At 52.8% G+C, this 25,673-nt stretch overlaps 1 protein-coding gene across 3 annotated transcripts in view; it reads left to right on the top strand.

The window, feature by feature from the left end:
- The window catches only part of LOC147095556 (class I histocompatibility antigen, F10 alpha chain-like), an 86,095-nt gene extending 63,331 nt beyond the window's left edge, over positions 1-22,764 (top strand). For 2 of the 3 annotated variants that reach the window (XM_085974683.1, XM_085974682.1), the window contains 2 exons: positions 18,352-18,387; positions 21,244-22,764. In XM_085974683.1, coding sequence (XP_085830809.1) covers positions 18,352-18,383 — 32 coding nt within the window. In that variant the 3' untranslated portion in view covers positions 18,384-18,387; positions 21,244-22,764. Of the gene's footprint in view, positions 1-2,711; positions 2,885-18,351; positions 18,388-21,243 lie in introns of those variants that run through there. The other variant, XM_085974681.1, reaches the window with a different exon arrangement.
- Positions 22,765-25,673: the final 2,909 nt, after the last annotated feature.

Genomic DNA, 25,673 nt, shown 5'->3' with positions numbered 1-25,673 from the left:
TCTCCAGTACTGGGAACACAGGGCACTGAGAGGGGAGACTGAGAGAGAGGATTGTAGAACTGAGGGACAGAGTGAGTGTGGGGAATCTCCAGTACTGGGAGCATAGGGCACAGAGAGGGGAGAGTGAGAGAGGGGAATGTAGAACTGAGGGACAGAGTGAGTGTGGGGAATCTCCAGTACTGGGAGCACAGGGCACTGAGAGGAGAGAGTGAGAGAGGAATGTAGAACTGAGGGACAGAGTGAGTGTGTGGAATCTCCAGTACTGGGAGCGCAGTGCACTGAGAGGGGAGAGTGAGAGAGAGGAATGTAGAACTGAGGGACAGAGTGAGTGTGGGGAATCTCCAGTACTGGGAGCACAGGGCACTGAGAGGAGAGAGTGAGAGAGGGGAATGTAGAACTGAGGGACAGAGTGAGTGTGGGGAATCTCCACTACTGGGAGCACAGGGCACTGAGAGGGGAGAGTGAGAGAGAGGAATGTAGAACTGAGGGACAGAGTGAGTGTGGGGAATCTCCAGTACTGGGAGCACAGGGCACTGAGAGGGGAGAGTGAGAGAGAGGAATGTAGAACTGAGGGACAGAGTGAGTGTGGGGAATCTCCAGTACAGGGAGCACAGGGCACTGAGAGGGGAGAGTGAGAGAGGAATGTAGAACTGATGGACAGAGTGAGTGTGGGGATTCTCCAGTACTGGGAGCACAGGGCACTGAGAGGAGAGAGTGAGAGAGGAATGTAGAACTGAGGGACAGAGTGAGTGTGGGGAATCTCCAGTACTGGGAGCACAGGGCACTGAGAGAAGAGAGTGAGAGAGAGGAATGTAGAACTGAGGGACAGAGTGAGTGTGGGGAATCTCCAGTACTGGGAGCACAGGGCACTGAGAGGGGAGAGTGAGAGAGAGGAATGTTGAACTGAGGGACAGAGTGAGTGTGGGGAATCTCCAGCACTGGGAGCACAGGGCATCGAGAGGAGACAGTGAGAGAGAGGAATGTAGAACTGAGGGACAGAGTGAGTGTGGGGAATCTCCAGTACTGGGAGAACAGGGCACTGAGAGGGGAGAGTGAGAGAGAAGAATGTAGAACTGAGGGACAGAGTGAGTGTGGGCAATCTCCAGTACTGGGAGCATAGGGCACTGAGAGGGGAGAGTGAGAGAGAGGAATGTCGAACTGAGGGACAGAGTGAGTGTGGGGAATCTCCTGTACTGGGAGCACAGGGCAATGAGAGGAGAGAGTGAGAGAGGGGAATGTAGAACTGAGGGATAGAGTGAGTGTGGGGAATCTCCAGTACTGGGAGCACAGGGCACTGAGAGGAGAGAGTGAGAGAGGGGAATGTAGAACTGAGAGACAGAGTGAGTGTGGGGAATCTCCAGTACTGGGAGCACAGGTCACTGAGAGGGGAGAGTGAGAGAGGGGAATGTAGAACTGAGGGACAGAGTGATTGTGGGGAATCTCCTGTACTGGGAGCACAGGGCACTGAGAGGAGAGAGTGAGAGAGGAATGTAGAACTGAGAGACAGAGTGAGTGTGGGGAATCTCCAGTACTGGGAGCACAGGGCACTGAGAGGGGAGAGTGAGAGAGAGGAATGTAGAACTGAGGGACAGAGTGAGTGTGTGGAATCTCCAGTACTGGGAGCACAGTGCACTGAGAGGGGAGAGTGAGAGAGGGGAATGTAGAACTGAGGGACAGAGTGAGTGTGGGGAATCTCCAGTACTGGGAGCACAGGGCACTGAGAGGGGAGAGTGAGAGAGGGGAATGTAGAACTGAGGGACAGAGTGAGTGTGGGGAATCTCCAGTACTGGGAGCACAGGGCATTGAGAGGGGAGAGAGAGAGAGAGGAATGTAGAACTGAGGGACAGAGTGAGTGTGGGGAATCTCCTGTACTGGGAGCACAGGACACTGAGAGGGGAGAGTGAGAGAGAGGAATGTAGAACTGAGGGACAGAGTGAGTGTGGGGAATCTCCAGTGCTGGGAGCACAGGGCACTGAGAAGGGAGAGTGAGAGAGAGGAATGTAGAACTGAGGGACAGAGTGAGTGTGGGGAATCTCCAGTACTGGGAGCACAGGGCACTGAGAGGGGAGAGTGAGAGAGAGGAATGTAGAACTGAGGGACAGAGTGAGTGTGGGGAATCTCCAGTACAGGGAGCACAGGGCACTGAGAGGGGAGAGTGAGAGAGGAATGTAGAACTGAGGGACAGAGTGAGTGTGGGGATTCTCCAGTACTGGGAGCACAGGGCACTGAGAGGAGAGAGTGAGAGAGGAATGTAGAACTGAGGGACAGAGTGAGTGTGGGGAATCTCCAGTACTGGGAGCACAGGGCACTGAGAGGGGAGAGTGAGAGAGAGGAATGTAGAACTGAGGGACAGAGTGAGTGTGGGGAATCTCCAGTACTGGGAGCACAGGGCACTGAGAGGAGAGAGTGAGAGAGAGGAATGTAGAACTGAGCGACAGAGTGAGTGTGGGGAATCTCCAGTACTGGGAGCACAGGGCACTGAGAGGGGAGAATGAGAGAGGGGAATGCAGAACTGAGGGACAGAGTGAGTGTGGGGAATCTCCAGCACTGGGAGCACAGGGCACTGAGAGGAGAGAGGAATGTAGAACTGAGAGACAGAGTGAGTGTGGGGAATCTCCAGTACTGGGTGTGATGAAATATATTCCATTCATCACTGCCTGTTTTCTGTGTCTTCTAACTGCCTGCTTTCTGTGTCTTTTCCCTTCCCCCAGTCCTCATGTATTATGCATGGTATGTGCTGGAACTGGTTGTGTGCAGGGCTCCGCCCATACCTGGCTCCTTTGTAATCTAACTTCAGTCCGGCATCAGCCTCCTGAAGGTAGACATCTCTCTATTTTACGTGTTATGTTCTGAGTTAATAAAAGCCTTACTTTTGTTCTGCTAACTTCGAGTCTCGGAATAATTGAGGCACATCAATTTTATTAACTCAATTTTCAACACTATGGATCAACTCCTGAAACCCGAACGTTTGGATTTGGATCAACATGCTCCGGACGCATCAGCACGCTTCGGACACTGGTTTGACTGTATGGAATTCTTCCTGGACAATTCCGCAGCCGTCAAAGACGCTACGGACACTGCGAAGATGAGACTCGGAATGCTACGGAATTGGGTAAGCCACCGGGTTTACCCCCTCATCCAAGACGCCGATACGTACCTGGCCGCCTGCAACACCTTAAAGGCGCATTACCAGCAGCCTACGAATGAGGTGTATGCTAGGCATCTACTCGCTACTCGCGCACAGCGACCTGGGGAATCGGTGGAGGAGTTCCTAAGCATCCTGAAAAAGCTTGGCAAGGACTGTAAGTGCCGAGATGTAAAAGCCGCAGTGTACACCGACGAGCTTGTTCGCGATGCCTTTATCACAGGCCTCAGCTCCACTCACATCCGGCAAAGACTGCTGGAAAAAACGGGGTTGGACCTGAAACAGGCTGCGGACACCGCGCGGTCCCTGGAGATGGCCCAGAGAAACTCGGACGCCTACTCTTCAGCCCGCGCCGCCCATGCCGCCACGTGTGCGCCGAGGGCGCCGCCATCTTGGAAGGCATCTTCCCCGCCCGGCAGCCCGACACCGGCAGGGCCCAGCTCTCCCCCCAGAAGCCCTACGACAGCCGCGACGCGTCAAGGACCCAACTGCTACTTCTGCGGGCAGCCAAAGCACACCAGAAACCTGTGCCCGGCGAAAGGCACCACCTGCTTTAAGTGCGGTAAGAAGGGGCACTTCGGGAAGGTGTGCAGAGGGAACCCCGCCGGAAAACCAACCGCCGGAAAACCCGCCACCGCCGCGTGTGCGCCGTGGGAGCGGCCATCTTGGACGCCATCTTGCCCGACCTCGTGGGGTCCGCCATCTTATGAGCAGACAGCGTGGACGCCATCTTGTCTCGATCAGGGCCCTACAGTGGCATCGGTCACAGTGGACCAGACCAGGCCGCATCCGCTATCCAAATCAATGGTGGACATCGAGGTAAACGGGTGCCGGGTTAAATGCTTAATTGACAGTGGAAGCACGGAGAGTTTTATCCACCCTGAACTGGCACAACAACTCTCCCTAAAGGTGGTCCCTGCTCAGGGTACCATCTCTATGGCCGATAAAACCCAGACATCGACCATTCTGGGTTACTGCACGGTACAATTGTGCGTTAACGGAACTGTGTATGATAATTTTAAAGTATTAATCATGAAGAATCTATGTGCGAGCGTGATCTTGGGTTTGGATTTCCAGTGCAACCACCAAAGCATCACGCTCAAGTACGGTGGGTCCCAGCCGCCCCTCACAGTGTGCGGTCTGGCTACCCTGAAGGTAAAGCCGCCTTCGCTATTCGCGAACCTTACCCCTAACTGCCGGCCAATAGCGACCAAAAGCAGGAGGTACAGCTGGGAGGACAGGCGGTTTATCGCGACCGAGGTAGACAGGCTCCTGAAAGAGCGCATTATTGAACACAGCAACAGCCCGTGGCGCGCCCAAGTGGTAGTGGTAAGGGGTAGCGAGAAGAAACGGATGGTGATCGACTATAGTCAAACGATCAACAGGTACACCCTACTAGACGCCTACCCGCTACCCCGCATATCAGAAATGGTGAACCAAATCGCCCAATACCGGGTGTTCTCCACCATCGACCTCAAGTCAGCGTACCACCAGCTCCCTATCAGACCAGAGGACCGCCCGTACACCGCCTTCGAGGCGAACGGACGCCTCTACCAATTCCTCAGAGTCCCCTTTGGGGTGACGAACGGGGTCTCGGTCTTTCAGAGGGAGATGGATCGCATGGTCGATGACCACCACTTGCAGGCAACCTTCCCCTACCTCGACAACGTCACCATCTGCGGTCACAACCAGCAGGATCACGACTCGAACCTCGAGAGGTTCCTGAAAACCGCACAAAAACTCAACCTCACCTATAACGAGGACAAGTGCGTTTTCAACACCACGCGCCTCTGCATACTGGGCAGCGTGGTGGAGAATGGGGAAATCGGACCAGACCCCGACCGATTGCGCCCCCTACGGGAGCTGCCCCTGCCCAACACTCCCAAAGCCCTGAAAAGGTGCCTGGGGTTATTTTCTTACTATTCCCAATGGGTCCCCAACTACTCCGACAAAGCCCGCCCCCTCTTGAAAGCATCCTCTTTTCCGCTCTCTGCTGAGGCCCACGCCGCCTTCAAAAGCATTAAGCAGGATATTGAGCGGGCCACGCTACAGGCAGTGGACGAGAACACTCCATTTCAAGTGGAAAGTGATGCGTCCGACTTCGCCTTGGCGGCCACCCTCAACCAGGCGGGGCGGCCCGTAGCTTTCTTCTCGAGGACCCTCCAAGGCCCCGAGATCAGACACTCCTCCGTGGAAAAGGAGGCCCAAGCCATCGTGGAGGCAGTGCGCCACTGGCGCCACTACCTAGCCGGCAAACGCTTCACCCTACTTACCGACCAGCGATCGGTAGCGTTTATGTTCAACAATAAACAGAGGGGGAAGATTAAAAATGATAAGATTCTTAGGTGGCGGATCGAGCTCTCCACTTTCGAGTACGACATCATTTACCGGCCAGGGGCCCTTAACGAATCCCCTGACGCCCTCTCACGAGGGATGTGTGCCAGCGCCACCGAGGATCGGCTACAGACCCTCCACAACGACCTCTGCCACCCAGGGGTCACGCGGCTGTTCCACTTCATAAAGTCCCGTAACTTACCCTACTCGATTGAGGAAGTTCGGTCTCTGACCAGGAACTGCCGCACTTGCGCTGAGTGCAAGCCTCGGTTCTACCGCCCAGATAGAGCCCACTTAATCAAAGCTACACGGCCCTTCGAGCGGCTCAGCTTAGATTTCAAGGGCCCCCTCCCGTCCGTCGACCGCAATGTTTACTTCCTGAACATTGTGGACGAATACTCCCGTTTCCCATTCGCCTTCCCCTGCCCAGACATGACCAGCGCCACGGTCATTAAATGCCTCAACAGCCTGTTCTGCCTGTTCGGTATGCCGAGCTATATCCACACGGATAGGGGGGCGTCCTTCATGAGTGAAGAGCTACGCCAGTACATGCTGTCCAAGGGGATCGCCACGAGCCGTACCACCAGCTACAACCCCCGGGGTAACGGCCAGGTGGAGCGAGAGAACGGGACAGTGTGGAAAGCAGTCACTCTAGCTCTAAGGACCAAGGGCCTCCCTATCTCCCGCTGGCAGGAAGTCCTCTCGGATGTGCTCCATTCGATACGGTCGCTATTGTGTACGGCCACTAATACCACGCCTCATGAACGAATGTTTGTCTTTCCCCGGAAATCCACCTCGGGCGTATCCATGCCGTCATGGCTCTCCACCCCAGGTCCGGTACTCGTGCGAAGGCATGTGAGGGGCCACAAGACGGACCCTCTCGTGGAGCCAGTACACCTACTCCACGCCAACCCCCAATACGCATATGTCCGGCACGCCGACGGAAGGGAGGACACCGTGTCCATAAAAGACGTCGCCCCAGCCGGCATCAACAACAACCACGGCAATAGCAGCGACGACGATCACAGCAACCCTTACCCACCCACTATTCTTTCATCACCCCCGGAAGAACATCGACCAACGGCACCCCCACCAACTACCCCTTCAACAACCCCGGCGGCACCCCCGGCAGAGACCCAGGAGGCTACCGGGGACACCCAGCCAACACCCGCGGCACCACAACAGCCACGTCGGTCGCAGAGGACTATCAAACCCCCGAACAGACTAAATCTATAGAAGGGGTGAATGTGATGAAATATATTCCATTCATCACTGCCTGTTTTCTGTGTCTTCTAACTGCCTGCTTTCTGTGTCTTTTCCCTTCCCCCAGTCCTCATGTATTATGCATGGTATGTGCTGGAACTGGTTGTGTGCAGGGCTCCGCCCATACCTGGCTCCTTTGTAATCTAACTTCAGTCCGGCATCAGCCTCCTGAAGGTAGACATCTCTCTATTTTACGTGTTATGTTCTGAGTTAATAAAAGCCTTACTTTTGTTCTGCTAACTTCGAGTCTCGGAATAATTGAGGCACATCACTGGGAGCACAGGGCACTGAGAGGGGAGAGTGAGAGAGAGGAATGTAGAACTGAGGGACAGAGTGAGTGTGGGGAATCTCCAGTACTGGGAGCACAGGGCACTGAGAGGAGAGAGTGAGAGAGGGGAATGTAGAACTGAGGGACAGAGTGAGTGTGGGGAATCTCCAGTACTGGGAGCACAGGCACTGAGAGGGGAGAGTGAGAGGGGAATGTAGAACTGAGGGACAGAGTGAGTGTGGGGAATCTCCAGTACTGGGAGCACAGGGCACTGAGAGGAGAGACTAAGAGAGAGGAATGTAGAACTGAGGGATAGGGTGAGTGTGGGGAATCTCCAGTACTGGGAGCACAGGGCACTGAGAGGAGAGAGTGAGAGAGGGGAATGTAGATCTGAGGGACAGAGTGAGTGTGGGGAATCTCCAGTACTGGGAGCACAGGGCACTGGGAGGGGAGAGTGAGAGAGGAATGCAGAACTGAGGGACAGAGTGAGTGTGGGGAATCTCCAGTACTGGGAGCACAGGGCACTGAGAGGGGAGAGTGAGAGAGAGGAATGTAGAACTGAGGGACAGAGTGAGTGTGGGGAATCTCCAGTACTGGGAGCACAGGGCACTGAGAGGGGAGAGTGAGAGAGAGGAATGTAGAACTGAGCGACAGAGTGAGTGTGGGGAATCTCCAGTACTGGGAGCACAGGGCACTGAGAGGGGAGAGTGAGAGAGAGAGCAATGTAGAACTGAGGGACAGAGTGAGTGTGGGGAATCTCCAGTACTGGGAGCACAGGGCACTGAGAGGAGAGAGTGAGAGAGGGGAATGTAGAACTGAGGGACAGAGTGAGTGTGGGGAATCTCCAGTACTGGGAGCACAGGGCACTGAGAGGGGAGAGTGAGAGAGAGGGTTGTAGAACTGAGGGACAGAGTGAGTGTGGGGAATCTCCAGTACTGGGAGCACAGGGCACTGAGAGGGGAGAGTGAGAGAGAGGAATGTAGAACTGAGGGACAGAGTGAGTGTGGGGAATCTCCAGTACTGGGAGCCCAGGCACTGAGAGGGGAGAGTGAGAGGGGAATGTAGAACTGAGGGACAGAGTGAGTGTGGGGAATCTCCAGTACTGGGAGCACAGGGCACTGAGAGGAGAGACTAAGAGAGAGGAATGTAGAACTGAGGGACAGGGTGAGTGTGGGTAATCTCCAGTACTGGGAGCACAGGGCACTGAGAGGAGAGAGTGAGCGAGAGGAATGTAGAACTGAGGGACAGAGTGAGTGTGGGGAATCACCAGTACTGGGAGCACAGGGCACTGAGAGGAGAGAGTGAGAGAGGGGAATGTAGAACTGAGGGACAGAGTGAGTGTGGGGTATTTCCAGTACTGGGAGCACAGGTCTCTGAGAGGGGAGAGTGAGAGAGAGGAATGTCGAACTGAGGGACAGAGTGAGTGTGGGGAATCTCCAGTACTGGGAGCACAGGGCACTGAGAGGGGAGAGTGAGAGAGAGGAGTGTAGAACTGAGGGACAGAGTGAGTGTGGGGAATCACCAGTACTGGGAGCACAGGGCACTGAGAGGAGAGAGTGAGAGAGGGGAATGTAGAACTGAGGGACAGAGTGAGTGTGGGGAATCTCCACTACTGGGACCACAGGGCACTGAGAGGGGAGAGTGAGAGAGAGGAATGTAGAACTGAGGGACAGAGTGAGTGTGGGGAATCTCCAGCACTGGGAGCACGGGGCACTGAGAGGAGAGAGTGAGAGAGGGGAATGTAGAACTGAGGGACAGAGTGAGTGTGGGGAATCTCCAGTACTGGGAGCACAGGGCACTGAGAGGGGAGAGTGAGAGAGAGGAATGTAGAACTGAGGGACAGAGTGAGTGTGGGGAATCTCCAGTACTGGGAGCACAGGGCACTGAGAGGGGAGAGTGAGAGAGGGGAATGTAGAACTGAGAGACAGAGTGAGTGTGGGGAATCTCCAGTACTGGGAGCACAGGGCATTGAGAGGGGAGAGTGAGAGAGAGGAATGCAGAACTGAGGGACAGAGTGAGTTTGGGGAATCTCCAGTACTGGGGGCACAGGGCACTGAGAGGGGAGAGTGAGAGAGAGGAATGTAGAACTGAGGGACAGAGTGAGTGTGGGCAATATCCAGCACTGGGAGCACAGGGCACTGAGAGGGGAGAGTGAGAGAGAAGAATGTAGAACTGAGGGACAGAGTGAGTGTGCGGAATCTCCGCTACTGGGAGCACAGGGCACTGAGAGGGGAGAGTGAGAGAGAGGAATGTAGAACTGAGGGACAGAGTGAGTGTGGGGAATCTCCAGTACTGGGAACACAGGGCACTGAGAGGGGAGAGTGAGAGAGAGGATTGTAGAACTGAGGGACAGAGTGAGTGTGGGGAATCTCCAGTACTGGGAGTACAGGGCACTGAGAGGGGAGAGTGAGAGAGAGGAATGTAGAACTGAGGGACAGAGTGAGTGTGGGGAATCTCCAGTGCTGGGAGCACAGGGCACTGAGAGGAGAGAGTGAGAGAGAGAGGAAGGTAGAACTGAAGGACAGAGTGAGTGTGGGGAATCTCCAGTACTGGGAGCACAGGGCACTGAGAGGGGAGAGTGAGAGAGGAATGTAGAACTGAGGGACAGAGTGAGTGTGGGGAATCTCCAGTACTGGGAGCACAGGGCACTCAGAGGGGAGAGTGAGAGAGGAATGTAGAACTGAGGGACAGAGTGAGTGTGGGGAATCTCCAGTACTGGGAGCACAGGGCACTGAGAGGGGAGAGTGAGAGAGGGGAATGTAGAACTGAGGGACAGAGTGAGTGTGGGGGAATCTCCAGTACTGGGAGCACAGGCACTGAGAGGGGAGAGTGAGAGAGAGGAATGTAGAACTGAGGGACAGAGTGAGTGTGGAGAATCTCCAGTTCTGGGAGCACAGGGCACTGAGAGGAGAGAGTGAGAGAGGGGAATGTAGAACTGAGGGACAGAGTGAGTGTGGGGCATCTCCAGTACTGGGAGCACAGGGCACTGAGAGGGGAGAGTGAGAGAGAGGAATGTCGAACTGAGGGACAGAGTGAGTGTGGCGAATCTCCAGTACTGGGAGCACAGGGCACTGACAGGGGAGAGTGAGAGACAGGAATGTAGAACTGAGGGACTGAGTGAGTGTGGGGAATCTCCAGTACTGGGAGCACAGGGCACTGAGAGGGGAGAGTGAGAGAGAGGAATGTAGAACTGAGGGACAGAGTGAGTGTGTAGAATATCCGCTACTGGGAGCACAGGGCACTGAGAGGGGAGAGTGAGAGAGAGGATTGTAGTACTGAGGGACAGAGTGAGTGTGGGGAATCTCCAGCACTGGGAGCACAGGGCACTGAGAGGGGAGAGTGAGAGAGGGGAATGTAGAACTTAGGGACAGTGTGAGTGTGGGGAATCTCCAGTACTGGGAGCACAGGGCACTGAGAGGGGAGAGTGAGAGAGGGGAATGTAGAACTGAGGGACAGAGTGAGTGTGGGGTATCTCCAGTACTGGGAGCACAGGTCTCTGAGAGGGGAGAGTGAGAGAGAGGAATGTCGAACTGAGGGACAGAGTGAGTGTGGGGAATCTCCAGTACTGGGAGCACAGGGCACTGAGAGGGGAGAGTGAGAGAGAGGAGTGTAGAACTGAGGGACAGAGTGAGTGTGGGGAATCTCCAGTGCTGGGAGCACAGGGCACTGAGAGGAGAGAGTGAGAGAGAGGAATGTAGAACTGAGGGACAGAGTGAGTGTGGGGAATCTCCAGTACTGGGAGCACAGGGCACTGAGAGGGGAGAGTGAGAGAGGAATGTAGAACTGAGGGACAGAGTGAGTGTGGGGATTCTCCAGTACTGGGAGCACAGGGCACTGAGAGGGGAGAGTGAGAGAGAGGAATGTAGAACTGAGGGACAGAGTGAGTGTGGGGAATCTCCAGTACTGGGAGCACAGGGCTCTGAGAGGAGAGAGTGAGAGAGGGGAATGTAGAACTGAGGGACAGAGTGAGTGTGGGGAATCTCCAGTACTGGGAGCACAGGGCTCTGAGAGGGGAGAGAGAGAGAGGAATGTAGAACTGAGGGACAGAGTGAGTGTGAGGAATCTCCAGTACTGGGAGCACAGGGCACTGACAGGAGAGAGTGAGAGAGAGGAATGTAGAACTGAGGGACAGAATGAGTGTGGGGAATCTCCAGTACTGGGAGCACAGGGCACTTAGAGGAGAGTGTGAGAGAGAGGAATGTAGAACTGAGGGACAGAGTGAGTGTGGGGAATCTCCAGTACTGGGAGCACAGGTTACTGAGAGGAGAGAGTGAGAGAGAGGAATGTAGAACTGAGGGCAGAGTGAGTGTGGGGAATCTCCAGTACTGGGAGCACAGGGCACTGAGAGGGGAGAGTGAGAGAGGGGAATGTAGAACTGAGGGACAGCGTGAGTGTGAGGAATCTCCAGTACTGGGAGCACAGGGCACTGACAGGAGAGAGTGCGAGAGAGGAATGTAGAACTGAGGGACAGAGTGAGTGTGGCGAATCTCCAGTACTGGGAGCACAGGGCACTGAGAGGGGAGAGTGAGAGAGAGAGGAATGTAGAACTGAGGGACAGAGTGAGTGTGGGGAATCTCCAGTACTGGGAGCACAGGGCACTGAGAGGAGAGAGTGAGAGAGAGGAATGTAGAACTGAGGGACAGAGTGAGTGTGGGGAATCTCCAGTACTGGGAGCACAGGGCACTGAGAGGGGAGAGTGAGAGAGGGGAATGTAGAACTGAGGGACAGAGTGAGTGTGGGGAATCTCCAGTACTGGGAGCACAGGGCACTGAGAGGGGAGAGAGTGAGAGAGGAATGTGGAATTGAGGGACAGAGTGAGTGTGGGGAATCTCCACTACTGGGAGCACAGGGCACTGAGAGGGGAGAGTGAGAGAGAGGAGTGTAGAACTGAGGGACAGAGTGAGTGTGGGGAATCTCCAGTGCTGGGAGCACAGGGCACTGAGAGGGGAGAGTGAGAGAGGAATGTAGAACTGAGGGACAGAGTGAGTGTGGGGATTCTCCAGTACTGGGAGCACAGGGCACTGAGAGGGGAGAGTGAGAGAGAGGAATGTAGAACTGAGGGACAGAGTGAGTGTGGGGAATCTCCAGTCCTGGGAGCACAGGGCACTGAGAGGGGAGAGTGAGAGAGAGGAATGTAGAACTGAGGGACAGAGTGAGTGTGGGGAATCTCCAGTACTGGGAGCACAGGGCACTGAGAGGAGAGAGCGAGAGAGGAATGTAGAACTGAGGGACAGAGTGAGTGTGAGGAATCTCCATTACTGGGAGCACAGGGCACTGAGAGGGGAGAGTGAGCGAGAGGAATGTAGAACTGAGGGACAGAGTGAGTGTGGGGAATCACCAGTACTGGGAGCACAGGGCACTGAGAGGAGAGAGTGAGAGAGGGGAATGTAGAACTGAGGGACAGAGTGAGTGTGGGGAATCTCCCCTACTGGGAGCACAGGGCGCTGAGAGGGGAGAGTGAGAGAGAGGAATGTAGAACTGAGGGACAGAGTGAGTGTGGGGAATCTCCAGTACTGGGAGCACAGGGCACTGAGAGGGGAGAGTGGGAGAGGAATGTAGAACTGAGAGACAGAGTGAGTGTGGGGAATCTCCAGTACTGGGAGCACAGGTCACTGAGAGGGGAGAGTGAGAGAGAGGAATGTAGAACTGAGGGACAGAGTGAGTGTGGGGAATATCCAGTACTGGGAGCACAGGGCACTGAGAGGGGAGAGTGAGAGAGAGGAATGTAGAACTGAGGGACAGAGTGAGTGTGGGGAATCTCCAGTACTGGGAGCACAGTGCACTGAGAGGGGAGAGTGAGAGAGAGGAATGTAGAACTGAGGGACAGAGTGAGTGTGGGGAATCTCCAGTACTGGGAGCACAGGGCACTGAGAGGAGAGAGTGAGAGAGGGGAATGTAGAACTGAGGGACAGAGTGAGTGTGGGGCATCTCCAGTACTGGGAGCACAGGGCACTGAGAGGGGAGAGTGAGAGAGAGGAATGTAGAACTGAGGGACAGAGTGAGTGTGGGGAATCTCCAGTACTGGGAGCACAGGGCACTGAGAGGGGAGAGTGAGAGAGAGGAATGTAGAACTGAGGGACAGAGTGAGTGTGGGGAATCTCCAGTACTGGGAGCACAGGGCACTGAGAGGAGAGAGTGAGAGAGGGGAATGTAGAACTGAGGGACAGAGTGAGTGTGGGGAATCTCCAGTACTGGGAGCACAGGGCACTGAGAGGAGAGAGTGAGAGAGGGGAATGTAGAACTGAGGGACAGAGTGAATGTGGGGAACCTCCAGTACTGGGAGCACAGGGCACTGAGAGGGGAGTGTGAGAGAGGGGAATGCAGAACTGAGGGACAGAGTGAGTGTGGGGAATCTCCAGTACTGGGAGCACAGGGCACTGAGAGGGGAGAATGAGAGAGAGGATTTAGAACTGAGGGACAGAGTGAGTGTGGGGAATCTCCAGTACTGGGAGCACAGGGCACTGAGAGGGGAGAGTGAGAGAGAGGAATGTAGAACTGAGGGACAGAGTGAGTGTGGGGAATCTCCAGTACTGGGAGCACAGGGCACTGAGAGGAGAGAGTGAGAGAGAGGAATGTAGAACTGAGGGACAGAGTGAGTGTGGGGAATCTCCAGTACTGGGAGCACAGGGCACTGAGAGGAGAGAGTGAGAGAGAGGAATGTAGAACTGAGGGACAGAGTGAGTGTGGGGAATCTCCAGTACTGGGAGCACAGGGCACTGAGAGGAGAGAGTGAGAGAGAGGAATGTAGAACTGAGGGACAGAGTGAGTGTGGGGAATCTCCAGTACTGGGAGCACAGGGCACTGAGAGGGGAGAGTGAGAGAGAGGAATGTAGAACTGAGGGACAGAGTGAGTGTGGGGAATCTCCAGTACTGGGAGCACAGGGCACTGAGAGGAGAGAGTGAGAGAGGGGAATGTAGAACTGAGGGACAGAGTGAGTGTGGGGAATCTCCGGTACTGGGAGCACAGGGCACTGAGAGGGGAGAGTGAGAGAGAGGAATGTAGAACTGAGGGACAGAGTGAGTGTGGGGAATCTCCAGTACTGGGAGCACAGGGCACTGAGAGGAGAGAGTGAGAGAGAGGAATGTAGAACTGAGGGACAGAGTGAGTGTGGGGAATCTCCAGTACTGGGAGCACAGGGCACTGAGAGTAGAGAGTGAGAGGAATGTAGAACTGAGGGACAGAGTGAGTGTGGGGAATCTCCAGTACTGGGAGCACAGGGCACTGAGAGGAGAGAGTGAGAGAGAGGAATGTAGAACTGAGGGACAGAGTGAGTGTGGGGAATCTCCAGTACTGGGATCACAGGGCACTGAGAGGAGAGAGTGAGAGAGAGGAATGTAGAACTGAGGGACAGAGTGAGTGTGGGGAATCTCCAGTACTGGGAGCACAGGGCACTGAGAGGGGAGTGTGAGAGAGAGGAATGTAGAACTGAGGGACAGAGTGAGTGTGGGGAATCTCCAGTACTGGGAGCACAGGGCACTGAGAGGGGAGAGTGAGAGAGGGGAATGTAGAACTGAGGGACAGAGTGAGTGTGGGGAATCTCCTGTACTGGGAGCACAGGGCACTGAGAGGAGAGAGTGAGAGAGGGGAATGTAGAACTGAGGGACAGAGTGAGTGTGGGGAATCTCCAGTACTGGGAGCACAGGGCACTGAGAGGGGAGAGTGAGAGAGAGGAATGTCGAACTGAGGGACAGAGTGAGTGTGGGGAATCTCCAGTACTGGGAGCACAGGGCACTGAGAGGAGAGAGTGAGAGAGGGGAATGTAGAACTGAGGGACAGAGTGAGTGTGGGGAATCTCCAGTACTGGGAGCACAGGGCACTGAGAGGCGAGAGTGAGAGAGGGGAATGTAGAACTGAGGGACAGAGTGAGTGTGGGGAATCTCCAGTACTGGGAGCACAGGGCACTGAGAGTAGAGAGTGAGAGGAATGTAGAACTGAGGGACAGAGTGAGTGTGGGGAATCTCCAGTACTGGGAGCACAGGGCATTGAGAGGGGAGAGTGAGAGAGGGGAATGTAGAACTGAGGGACAGAGTGAGTGTGAGGAATCTCCAGTACTGGGAGCACAGGGCACTGAGAGGAGAGAGTGAGAGAGGGGAATGTAGAACTGAGGGACAGAGTGAGTGTGGGGAATCTCCAGTACTGGGAGCACAGGGCACTGAGAGGGGAGAGTGAGAGAGGAATGTAGAACTGAGGGACAGAGTGAGTGTGGGGAATCTCCAGTACTGGGAGCACAGGGCACTGAGAGGGGAGAGTGAGAGAGAGGAATGTAGAACTGAGGGACAGAGTGAGTGTGGGGAATCTCCAGTACTGGGAGCACAGGGCACTGAGAGGGGAGAGTGAGAGAGAGGAATGTCGAACTGAGGGACAGATTGAGTGTGGGCAATCTCCAGTACTGGGAGCACAGGGCACTGTGAGGGGAGAGTGAGAGAGGAATGTAGAACTGAGAGACAGAGTGAGTGTGGGGAATCTCCAGTACTGGGAGCACAGGTCACTGAGAGGGGAGAGTGAGAGAGAGGAATGTAGAACTGAGGGACAGAGTGAGTGTGGGGAATCTCCAGTACTGGGAGCACAGGGCACTGAGAGGGGAGAGTGAGAGAGAGGAATGTAGAACTGAGGGACAGAGTGAGTGTGGGGAATCTCCAGTACTGGGAGCACAGTGCACTGAGAGGGGAGAGTGAGAGAGAGGAATGTAGAACTGAGGGACAGAGTGAGTGTGGGGAATCTCCAGTAGTGGGAGCACAGGGCACTCAGAGGAGAGAGTGAGAGAGAGAGGAATGTAGAACTGAGGGACAGAGTGAGTGTGGGGAATCTCCAGTACTGGGAGCACAGGTCACGGAGAGGGGAGAGTGAGAGCAGAATGTAGAACTGAGGGACAGAGTGAGTGTGGGGCATCTCCAGTACTGGGAGCACAGGGCACTGAGAGGGGAGAGTGAGAGAGAGGAATGTAGAACTGAGGGACAGAGTGAGTGTGGGGAATCTCCAGTACTGGGAGCACAGGGCACTGAGAGGGGAGAGTGAGAGAGAGGAATGTAGAACTGAGGGACAGAGTGAGTGTGGGGAATCTCCAGTGCTGGGAGCACAGGGCACTGAGAGGAGAGAGTGAGAGAGGGGAATGTAGAACTGAGGGACAGAGTGAGTGTGGGGAATCTCCAGTACTGGGAGCACAGGGCACTGAGAGGAGAGAGTGAGAGAGAGGAATGTAGAACTGAGGGACAGAGTGAATGTGGGGAACCTCCAGTACTGGGAGCACAGGGCACTGAGAGGGGAGTGTGAGAGAGGGGAATGCAGAACTGAGGGACAGAGTGAGTGTGGGGAATCTCCAGTACTGGGAGCACAGGGCACTGAGAGGGGAGAATGAGAGAGAGGATTTAGAACTGAGGGACAGAGTGAGTGTGGGGAATCTCCAGTACTGGGAGCACAGGGCACTGAGAGGGGAGAGTGAGAGAGAGGAATGTAGAACTGAGGGACAGAGTGAGTGTGGGGAATCTCCAGTACTGGGAGCACAGGGCACTGAGAGGAGAGAGTGAGAGAGGGGAATGTAGAACTGAGGGACAGAGTGAGTGTGGGGAATCTCCGGTACTGGGAGCACAGGGCACTGAGAGGGGAGAGTGAGAGAGAGGAATGTAGAACTGAGGGACAGAGTGAGTGTGGGGAATCTCCAGTACTGGGAGCACAGGGCACTGAGAGGAGAGAGTGAGAGAGAGGAATGTAGAACTGAGGGACAGAGTGAGTGTGGGGAATCTCCAGTACTGGGAGCACAGGGCACTGAGAGTAGAGAGTGAGAGGAATGTAGAACTGAGGGACAGAGTGAGTGTGGGGAATCTCCAGTACTGGGAGCACAGGGCACTGAGAGGAGAGAGTGAGAGAGAGGAATGTAGAACTGAGGGACAGAGTGAGTGTGGGGAATCTCCAGTACTGGGAGCACAGGGCACTGAGAGGAGAGAGTGAGAGAGAGGAATGTAGAACTGAGGGACAGAGTGAGTGTGGGGAATCTCCAGTACTGGGAGCACAGGGCACTGAGAGGGGAGTGTGAGAGAGAGGAATGTAGAACTGAGGGACAGAGTGAGTGTGGGGAATCTCCAGTACTGGGAGCACAGGGCACTGAGAGGGGAGAGTGAGAGAGGGGAATGTAGAACTGAGGGACAGAGTGAGTGTGGGGAATCTCCTGTACTGGGAGCACAGGGCACTGAGAGGAGAGAGTGAGAGAGGGGAATGTAGAACTGAGGGACAGAGTGAGTGTGGGGAATCTCCAGTACTGGGAGCACAGGGCACTGAGAGGGGAGAGTGAGAGAGAGGAATGTCGAACTGAGGGACAGAGTGAGTGTGGGGAATCTCCAGTACTGGGAGCACAGGGCACTGAGAGGAGAGAGTGAGAGAGGGGAATGTAGAACTGAGGGACAGAGTGAGTGTGGGGAATCTCCAGTACTGGGAGCACAGGGCACTGAGAGGAGAGAGTGAGAGAGAGGAATGTAGAACTGAGGGACAGAGTGAGTGTGGGGAATCTCCAGTACTGGGAGCACAGGGCACTGAGAGGCGAGAGTGAGAGAGGGGAATGTAGAACTGAGGGACTGAGTGAGTGTGGGGAATCTCCAGTACTGGGAGCACAGGGCACTGAGAGTAGAGAGTGAGAGGAATGTAGAACTGAGGGACAGAGTGAGTGTGGGGAATCTCCAGTACTGGGAGCACAGGGCATTGAGAGGGGAGAGTGAGAGAGGGGAATGTAGAACTGAGGGACAGAGTGAGTGTGAGGAATCTCCAGTACTGGGAGCACAGGGCACTGAGAGGAGAGAGTGAGAGAGGGGAATGTAGAACTGAGGGACAGAGTGAGTGTGGGGAATCTCCAGTACTGGGAACACAGGGCACTGAGAGGGGAGAGTGAGAGAGTGGAATGTAGAACTGAGGGACAGAGTGAGTGTGGGGAATCTCCAGTACTGGGAGCACAGGGCACTGAGAGGGGAGAGTGAGAGAGAGGAATGTAGAACTGAGGGACAGAGTGAGTGTGGGGAATCTCCAGTACTGGGAGCACAGGGCACTGAGAGGAGAGAGTGAGAGAGAGGAATGTAAACACTCTCCATTCCTCACACCAGTCCCTCCCCCTCGTCCCTCCCCCTGCAGTCCTTCCCCCTCCAGCCCCTCGCCCTCCAGTCCCTCGCCCTCCAGCCCCTCCCTCTCCAGCCCCTCCACCTCCAGCCCCTCGCCGTTTGCACATTTATCATTTGTGAGTCTCTTCAGTTATTGCTGGGAGGTGATTGGTTCCTGGGCCCAGTGAGTGATGTAGAATATCTCACATTCTCTATTTATATATTTTATTCCCATTTCTCACATTTTGTTTTATTTTCTCAGCTTCTGATGTCTCTGTGCTGGCTCCTTTGTGATTCAGTAAGTGAAGTTTCGATTCTTTCCCATGTTGACATATTTGTGACATTTTCACTCCCCTCCTGACCCCGTCTCACCCTCCCAGACACTGTTAAACCCTGTCAGACTAATCTCACTCCCCTCCTGACCCTGTCTCACCCTCCCAGACACTGTTAAACCCTGTCCGACTAATCTCACTCCCCCCCCTGACCCCGTCTCACCCTCCCAGACACTGTTAAACCCTGTCAGACTAATCTCCGTCCCCTCCTGACCCCGTCTCACCCTCCCAGACACCGTTAAACCCTGTCAGACTAATCTCCCTCCCCTCCTGACCCCGTCTCACCCTCCCAGACACTGTTAAACCCTGTCAGACTAATCTCACTCCCCTCCTGACCCCGTCTCACCCTCCCAGACACTGTTAAACCCTGTCAGACTAATCTCACTCTCCTGCTGACCCCGTCTCACCCTCCCAGACACTGTTAAACCCTGTCAGACTAATCTCACTCCCCTCCTGACCCCATCTCACCCTCCCAGACACTGTTAAACCCTGTCAGACTAATCTCCCTCCCCTCCTGACCCTGTCTCACCCTCCCAGACACTGTTAAACCCTGTCAGACTAATCTCCCTCCCCTCCTGACCCCGTCTCACCCTCCCAGACACTGTTAAACCCTGTCAGACTGATCTCACTCCACTCCTCACCCCGTCTCACCCTCCCAGACACTGTTAAACCCTGTCAGACTAATCTCACTCCCCTCCTGACCCCGTCTCACCCTCCCAGACACTGTTAAACCCTGTCAGACTAATCTCACTGCCCTCCTGACCCCGTCTCACCCTCCCAGACACTGTTAAACCCTATGAGACTAATCTCACTCCCCTGCTGACCTGACCCGGTCTCACCCTCCCAGAGTCTCTACTTTGTCAATCAGTCAGTGCCCAGCCTGCAATGACAGACAGTGTTGTACCTGGCAGGTGTACCTGTCTCTCCCCGACAACAGAATGACAAGAGGAAGGAAAGACTTGCATTTGTAAAGCGCCTTTCTTGGCCTCAAATCGTCCCAATGTGTTTTACAGTTTTGAAGTGTAGTCACTGTTGTAATGTAGGAAACATGACTGCCAATTTGTGCACAGCAAGATCCCACAAACAGCAATGAAACAAATCACCTGGTTTTGCTATTGGTTGAGGAATGAATATTGGCCAGGACACAGGGATAACTCCCCTGCTCTTCATTGAATTAGCGCCATGGGATCTTTTTTATCGACCCGAGGGAGCAGACGGGACCTCGGTTTAACGTCTCATCCGAATGATGGAAAAAGGACAACAACAATCCACCTTAAACATACCTTAATGTTTACAGCTTAAATACACCGTTAATGTTTACAGCTTAAATACACCGTTAATGTTTACAGCTTAAATACACCGTTAATATTTACAGCTTAAATATACCGTTAGTTTACACCTTAAATATACCGTTAATATTTGCACCTTAAATATACCGTTAATGTTTACATCTTAAATCACAGAATCACGGAAACCCCACAGTGCAGATAGAGGCCATTTCGGCCCATCGAGCCTGCACCGACACATCTCCCACCCAATCCCCGTAACCCCTACACCAACACATATCCCACCCTATCCCCGTAACCCCACGTATTTAATCCCCCTAACACTAAGGGTCAATTTATCATAGCCAATCAACCTAACCCGCACATCTTTGGACTGTGGGAGGAAACCGGAGCACCCGGAGGAAACCCACGCAAACACGGGGAGAATGTGCAAACTCCACACAGACAGTCGCCCGAGGCCAGATTCGAACATATATCGTTAATGTTTACACCTTAAATACGCCATTAATGTTTACATCTTAAATATACCGTTAATGTTTACACCTTAAATACGCCATTAATGTTTACACCTTAAATATACCGTTAATGTTTACACCTTAAATACGCCATTAATGTTTACACCTTAAATATACCGTTAATGTTTACACCTTAAATATACCATTAGTGTTTACATCTCAAAGATGCTGTTAATGTTTACACCTTAAAAATACCGTTAATGTTACACCTTAAATATACCGTTAATATTACACCTTAAATATACCTTAATGTTTACACCTTAAATATATCGTTAATGTTTACACCTTAAATATACCATTAATGTTTACACCTTAAATACGCCATTAATGTTTACACCTTAAATATACCGTTAATGTTTACACCTTAAATATACCGTTAGTGTTTACACCTTAAAGATGCTGTTAATGTTTACACCTTAAGCATACCATGAATGTTTACACCTTAAAAATACCGTTAATATTACACCTTAAATATACCTTAATGTTTACACCTTAAATATATCGTTAATGTTTACACCTTAAATATACCGTTAATGTTACACCTTAAATATACCGTTAATGTTTACAGCTTAAATATACCGTTAATGTTTACAGCTTAAATATACCATTAGTGTTTACACCTTAAATATACCATTAATGATACACCTTAAATATACCGTTAATGTTTATATACCTTAAATATACCGCTAATGTTTACACCTTAAATATACCATTAATGTTTACACCTTAAATATACCATTAATGTTTACACATTAAATACACCACTAATGTTTACACCTTAAATACGCCGTTAATGTTTACACCTTAAATATACCATCAATGTCTACACCTTAAATATACCGTTAATGCTTACACATTAAATATACCATCAATGTCTACACCTTAAATATGCCGTTAATGTTACACCTTAAATATGCCGTTAATGTTACACCTTAGATATAGCGTTAATGTTACACCTTAAATATACCGTTAATGTTACACCTTAAATATACCATTAATCTTTATCACCTTAAATATACAGATTAAACAGTGGATCCCTGATGCACCAGGTTGGGATCCTGACTCTTCAAGCGAGACTTTCTCAGCTGACGTTCACATCCAGCATCAGCAACGTGATGGGAGAAAATAGTTGGAGGGGCCTTTTTGATGGTTTTCCCCCTATGCTTTCTTATCTGAAGGACTTTGGTGTCAGGGATCTTGTCTTATCATCTGATCTTCATTAGTCGTCTCAGGGAGCTCGAGTGAAAGAGATTCCGTGTCTCAATGTGGCCTGAATATGTTGTCCACGTTTCACAGGCATAAAATAGGGTCTTGTGGGTAGATATTTCCATACAGAGCAAGATACAAATGGAAGACAGGTAAAGGGACTCCGACAGAGATACAATATACATCAGTATACACACACACACACAGACAGAAACTGATGGACAGAGAGAGATGGACACACACACAGATACAATATTAGATACATCAGTATACACACAGACAGAAACTGATGGACAGGGAGAGATGGACACACACAAATACAGAAACAGAGTGGGTGCGGTAGTGGTTATGTTACTGGACTAGCAGTTGAGTTCAAATCCCACCACGCAGCTGGGAATTTAAATTCAGTTAATTAAATAATTCTGGAATTAAAAAAACTAGTACCAGTAACGAAACTACCTTTTTGTCATAAAAACCTACCTGGTTCACTAATGTCCTTTAGGGAAGGAAATCTGCCGGTCTGGCCTATATGTGACTCCAGACCCACAGCAAGATTGGAGAAAGATTGAGAAGTTCGAGGAGTAGTTTCCAGTCTGCCATGCTGAGGTATCCAGGACACATTAACCTCGAGGTCTTCAAGAACACTTACTGAAGGGAACCTTAACAAGTACAAAGTATATCAGAACAGACAGTAAAAAGTCCAATTGTACGGCTAGACTATCCAGTTGCAGGGAAGAATAAGAGTGTTACTTAACTGACCAAGTTGTGTGAGGTCAAGGAAGGTGAGAGTTCAGCAGCAAACTACCATAGAGTCACTCGTGTGTAAGGTGGGTTCAGGCGGAGCAGAGGATTCGAGTGGAACAGAAAAACCCGTCACCAATTCAACGTTCCCCGTTCCAGGGGAGGATAATCAACTCAACCACGTCGCTCATAAGGACACGGTCGTGTAAGCTCTGGAAACAGTGCTAGCCACCAGCACACAGACCCTAACCTACTCAATAAACTGGCTAACTCATGCTGTTAACTGGTCATCCATCGAAGGAATTGCTCCTAATTGAATCCCTCCAATTGATATCACTCTCACACACAGATCTCAGCTGTAATTTGACAGTGAGCTACCCAGTTAATGCTGAATTCCAGTGATACACTGAGCAGCCTTCACAACCTCTCTCATTCATTTCCTTAAGTAACTCCGTCTAATCATTATTTATTATTCAAGTTGTTAGGTGACGCTGCCAATAACTATTCCGATCTGTTACTAATTCTAGACTCAATGTTAAACTCCCAAGTGGTGATAATTGTGCCTTGTATTCAATAAATAATTGGTAGTCATTGACTTGTCTGAACTCTTTGATGATTTGACAAGAAAGCTTCGATTGATTCACTCAGCAGCTTGTGGGTCTTGTAATCGGCAGCTGTTGAGGTCAATTTCAATGTGAACTGGGCGAGTTAAGGCCGTTCATGGACCACACGTAGGCATCATTCACTGCTCGACCACGAATGGCCGGTAAACCATGAACCGCAGTGTCACTGGTACTGAGTCCAGTTCAGGTCACCGAGACACAGGAGAGACACTCAGACACTGGGGACAGTGTGGAGAGGAGCCTCCAGACTGACCCCCAGGTCAGGGTTCCCAGACACAGGGGAGACACTCAGACCCTGGGGACAGTGCGGAGAGGAGCCCCGAGACTGACCCCCAGGTCAAGGCTCCGAGTTATGAGGAAAGGCGGGAGAGACTTGGGATTTTCAGCCTTGAAAGGAGGTGTCTGAGTGGTTTATAAAACATTAAATAGCCTGCAAAAGAGGAGATCTGAGAATAACCTTAAACCAAACTCTGAAAGTAGGACAAGGAGGACACAGTTTCAATTCGGGCCAATCTTCACACGGACAGTGATCAATGGGCTCACAGATAGTGGCATGTGGCCCGATTTTAACAGCCACTCCCGAGGAAGAGGGGGAATGTGAGGGTGAAGATTAGAGCAGCGTACAACTGACGGGGTCCATCTGATCTCACACCAGGTGCTGGCCAGACAGTGAGGCCCAGACTCCAGGCTGGTGAGGTGCTCGCTGAGATTCACACGGAGTAACTTTAACCGTGTCGCGAGGTGTGTACCCAAGAGTGACAACTGAGGGGTTCATGGAGTGGGCACAGTACAGAGTGCCCAGTGAGGGTTTCATGGAGTGGGCACAGTACAGAGTGTCCAGTGAGGGGTTCATGGAGTGGGCACAGTACAGAGTGTCCAGTGAGGGGTTCATGGAGTGGGCACAGTACAGAGTGTCCAGTGAGGGGTTCATGGAGTGGGCACAGTACAGAGTGTCCAGTGAGGGGTTCATGGAGTGGGCGCAGTACAGAGTGTCCAGTGAGGGGTTCATGGAGTGGGCACAGTACAGAGTGTCCAGTGAGGGGTTCATGGAGTGGGCACAGTACAGAGTGTCCAGTGAGGGGTTCATGGAGTGGGCACAATACAGAGTGTCCAGTGAGGGGTTCATGGAGTGGGCACAGTACAGAGTGTCCAGTGAGGGGTTCATGGAGTGGGCACAGTACAGAGTGTCCAGTGAGGGGTTCATGGAGTGGGCACAGTACAGAGTGTCCAGTGAGGGGTTCATGGAGTGGGCACAGTACAGAGTGTCCAGTGAGGGGTTCATGGAGTGGGCACAGTACAGAGTGTCCAGTGAGGGGTTCATGGAGTGGGCACAGTACAGAGTGTCCAGTGAGGGGTTCATGGAGTGGGCACAGTACAGAGTGTCCAGTGAGGGGTTCATGGAGTGGGCACAGTACAGAGTGTCCAGTGAGGGGTTCATGGAGTGGGCACAGTACAGAGTGTCCAGTGAGGGGTTCATGGAGTGGGCACAGTACAGAGTGACCAGTGAGGGGTTCATGGAGTGGGCACAGTACAGAGTGTCCAGTGAGGGGTTCATGGAGTGGTCACAATACAGAGTGTCCAGTGAGGGGTTCATGGAGTGGGCACAGTACAGAGTGTCCAGTGAGGGGTTCATGGAGTGATCACAATACAGAGTGTCCAGTGAGGGGTTCATGGAGTGGGCACAGTACAGAGTGTCCAGTGAGGGGTTCATGGAGTGGGCACAGTACAGAGTGTCCAGTGAGGTTTTTCATGGAGTGGGCACAGTACAGAGTGTCCAGTGAGGGGTTCATGGAGTGGGCACAGTACAGCGTGTCCAGTGAGGGGTTCATGGAGTGGGCACAGTACAGAGTGTCCAGTGAGGTTTTTCATGGAGTGGGCACAGTACAGAGTGACCAGTGAGGGGTTCATGGAGTGGGCACAGTACAGAGTGTCCAGTGAGGTTTTTCATGGAGTGGGCACAGTACAGAGTGACCAGTGAGGGGTTCATGGAGTGGGCACAGTTCAGAGTGACCAGTGAGGGGTTCATGGAGTGGGCACAGTACAGAGTGTCCAGTGAGGTTTTTCATGGAGTGGGCACAGTACAGAGTGTCCAGTGAGTGGTTCATGGAGTGGTCACAATACAGAGTGTCCAGTGAGGGGTTCATGGAGTGGGCACAGTACAGAGTGTCCAGTGAGGGGTTCATGGAGTGGGCACAGTACAGAGTGTCCAGTGAGGGGTTCATGGAGTGGGCACAGTACAGAGTGTCCAGTGAGGGGTTCATGGAGTGGGCACAGTACAGAGTGTCCAGTGAGGGGTTCATGGAGTGGGCACAGTACAGAGTGTCCAGTGAGGCGTTCATGGAGTGGGCACAGTACAGAGTGTCCAGTGAGGGGTTCATGGAGTGGGCACAGTACAGAGTGTCCAGTGAGGGGTTCATGGAGTGGGCACAGTACAGAGTGTCCAGTGAGGGGTTCATGGAGTGGGCACAGTACAGAGTGTCCAGTGAGGGGTTCATGGAGTGGGCACAATACAGAGTGTCCAGTGAGGGGTTCATGGAGTGGGCACAGTACAGAGTGTCCAGTGAGGGGTTCATGGAGTGGGCACAGTACAGAGTGTCCAGTGAGGGGTTCATGGAGTGGGCACAATACAGGGTGTCCAGTGAGGGGTTCATGGAGTGGGCACAGTACAGAGTGTCCAGTGAGGGGTTCATGGAGTGGGCACAGTACAGAGTGTCCAGTGAGGGGTTCATGGAGTGGGCACAGTACAGAGTGTCCAGTGAGGGGTTCATGGAGTGGGCACAGTACAGAGTGTCCAGTGAGGTGTTCATGGTGTGGGCACAGTACAGAGTGTCCAGTGAGGGGTTCATGGAGTGGGCACAGTACAGAGTGTCCAGTGAGGGGT

Source organism: Somniosus microcephalus, unplaced genomic scaffold (assembly GCF_052327205.1).
Source record: "Somniosus microcephalus isolate GS21.2 unplaced genomic scaffold, FLI_Smic_1.0 unresolved_chr1, whole genome shotgun sequence".
In the NCBI taxonomy this organism is placed as follows: domain Eukaryota; kingdom Metazoa; phylum Chordata; class Chondrichthyes; order Squaliformes; family Somniosidae; genus Somniosus; species Somniosus microcephalus.
The sequence above is the reverse complement of the archived record's forward strand: the minus strand, read 5'-3'. Positions and strand labels throughout refer to the sequence as shown.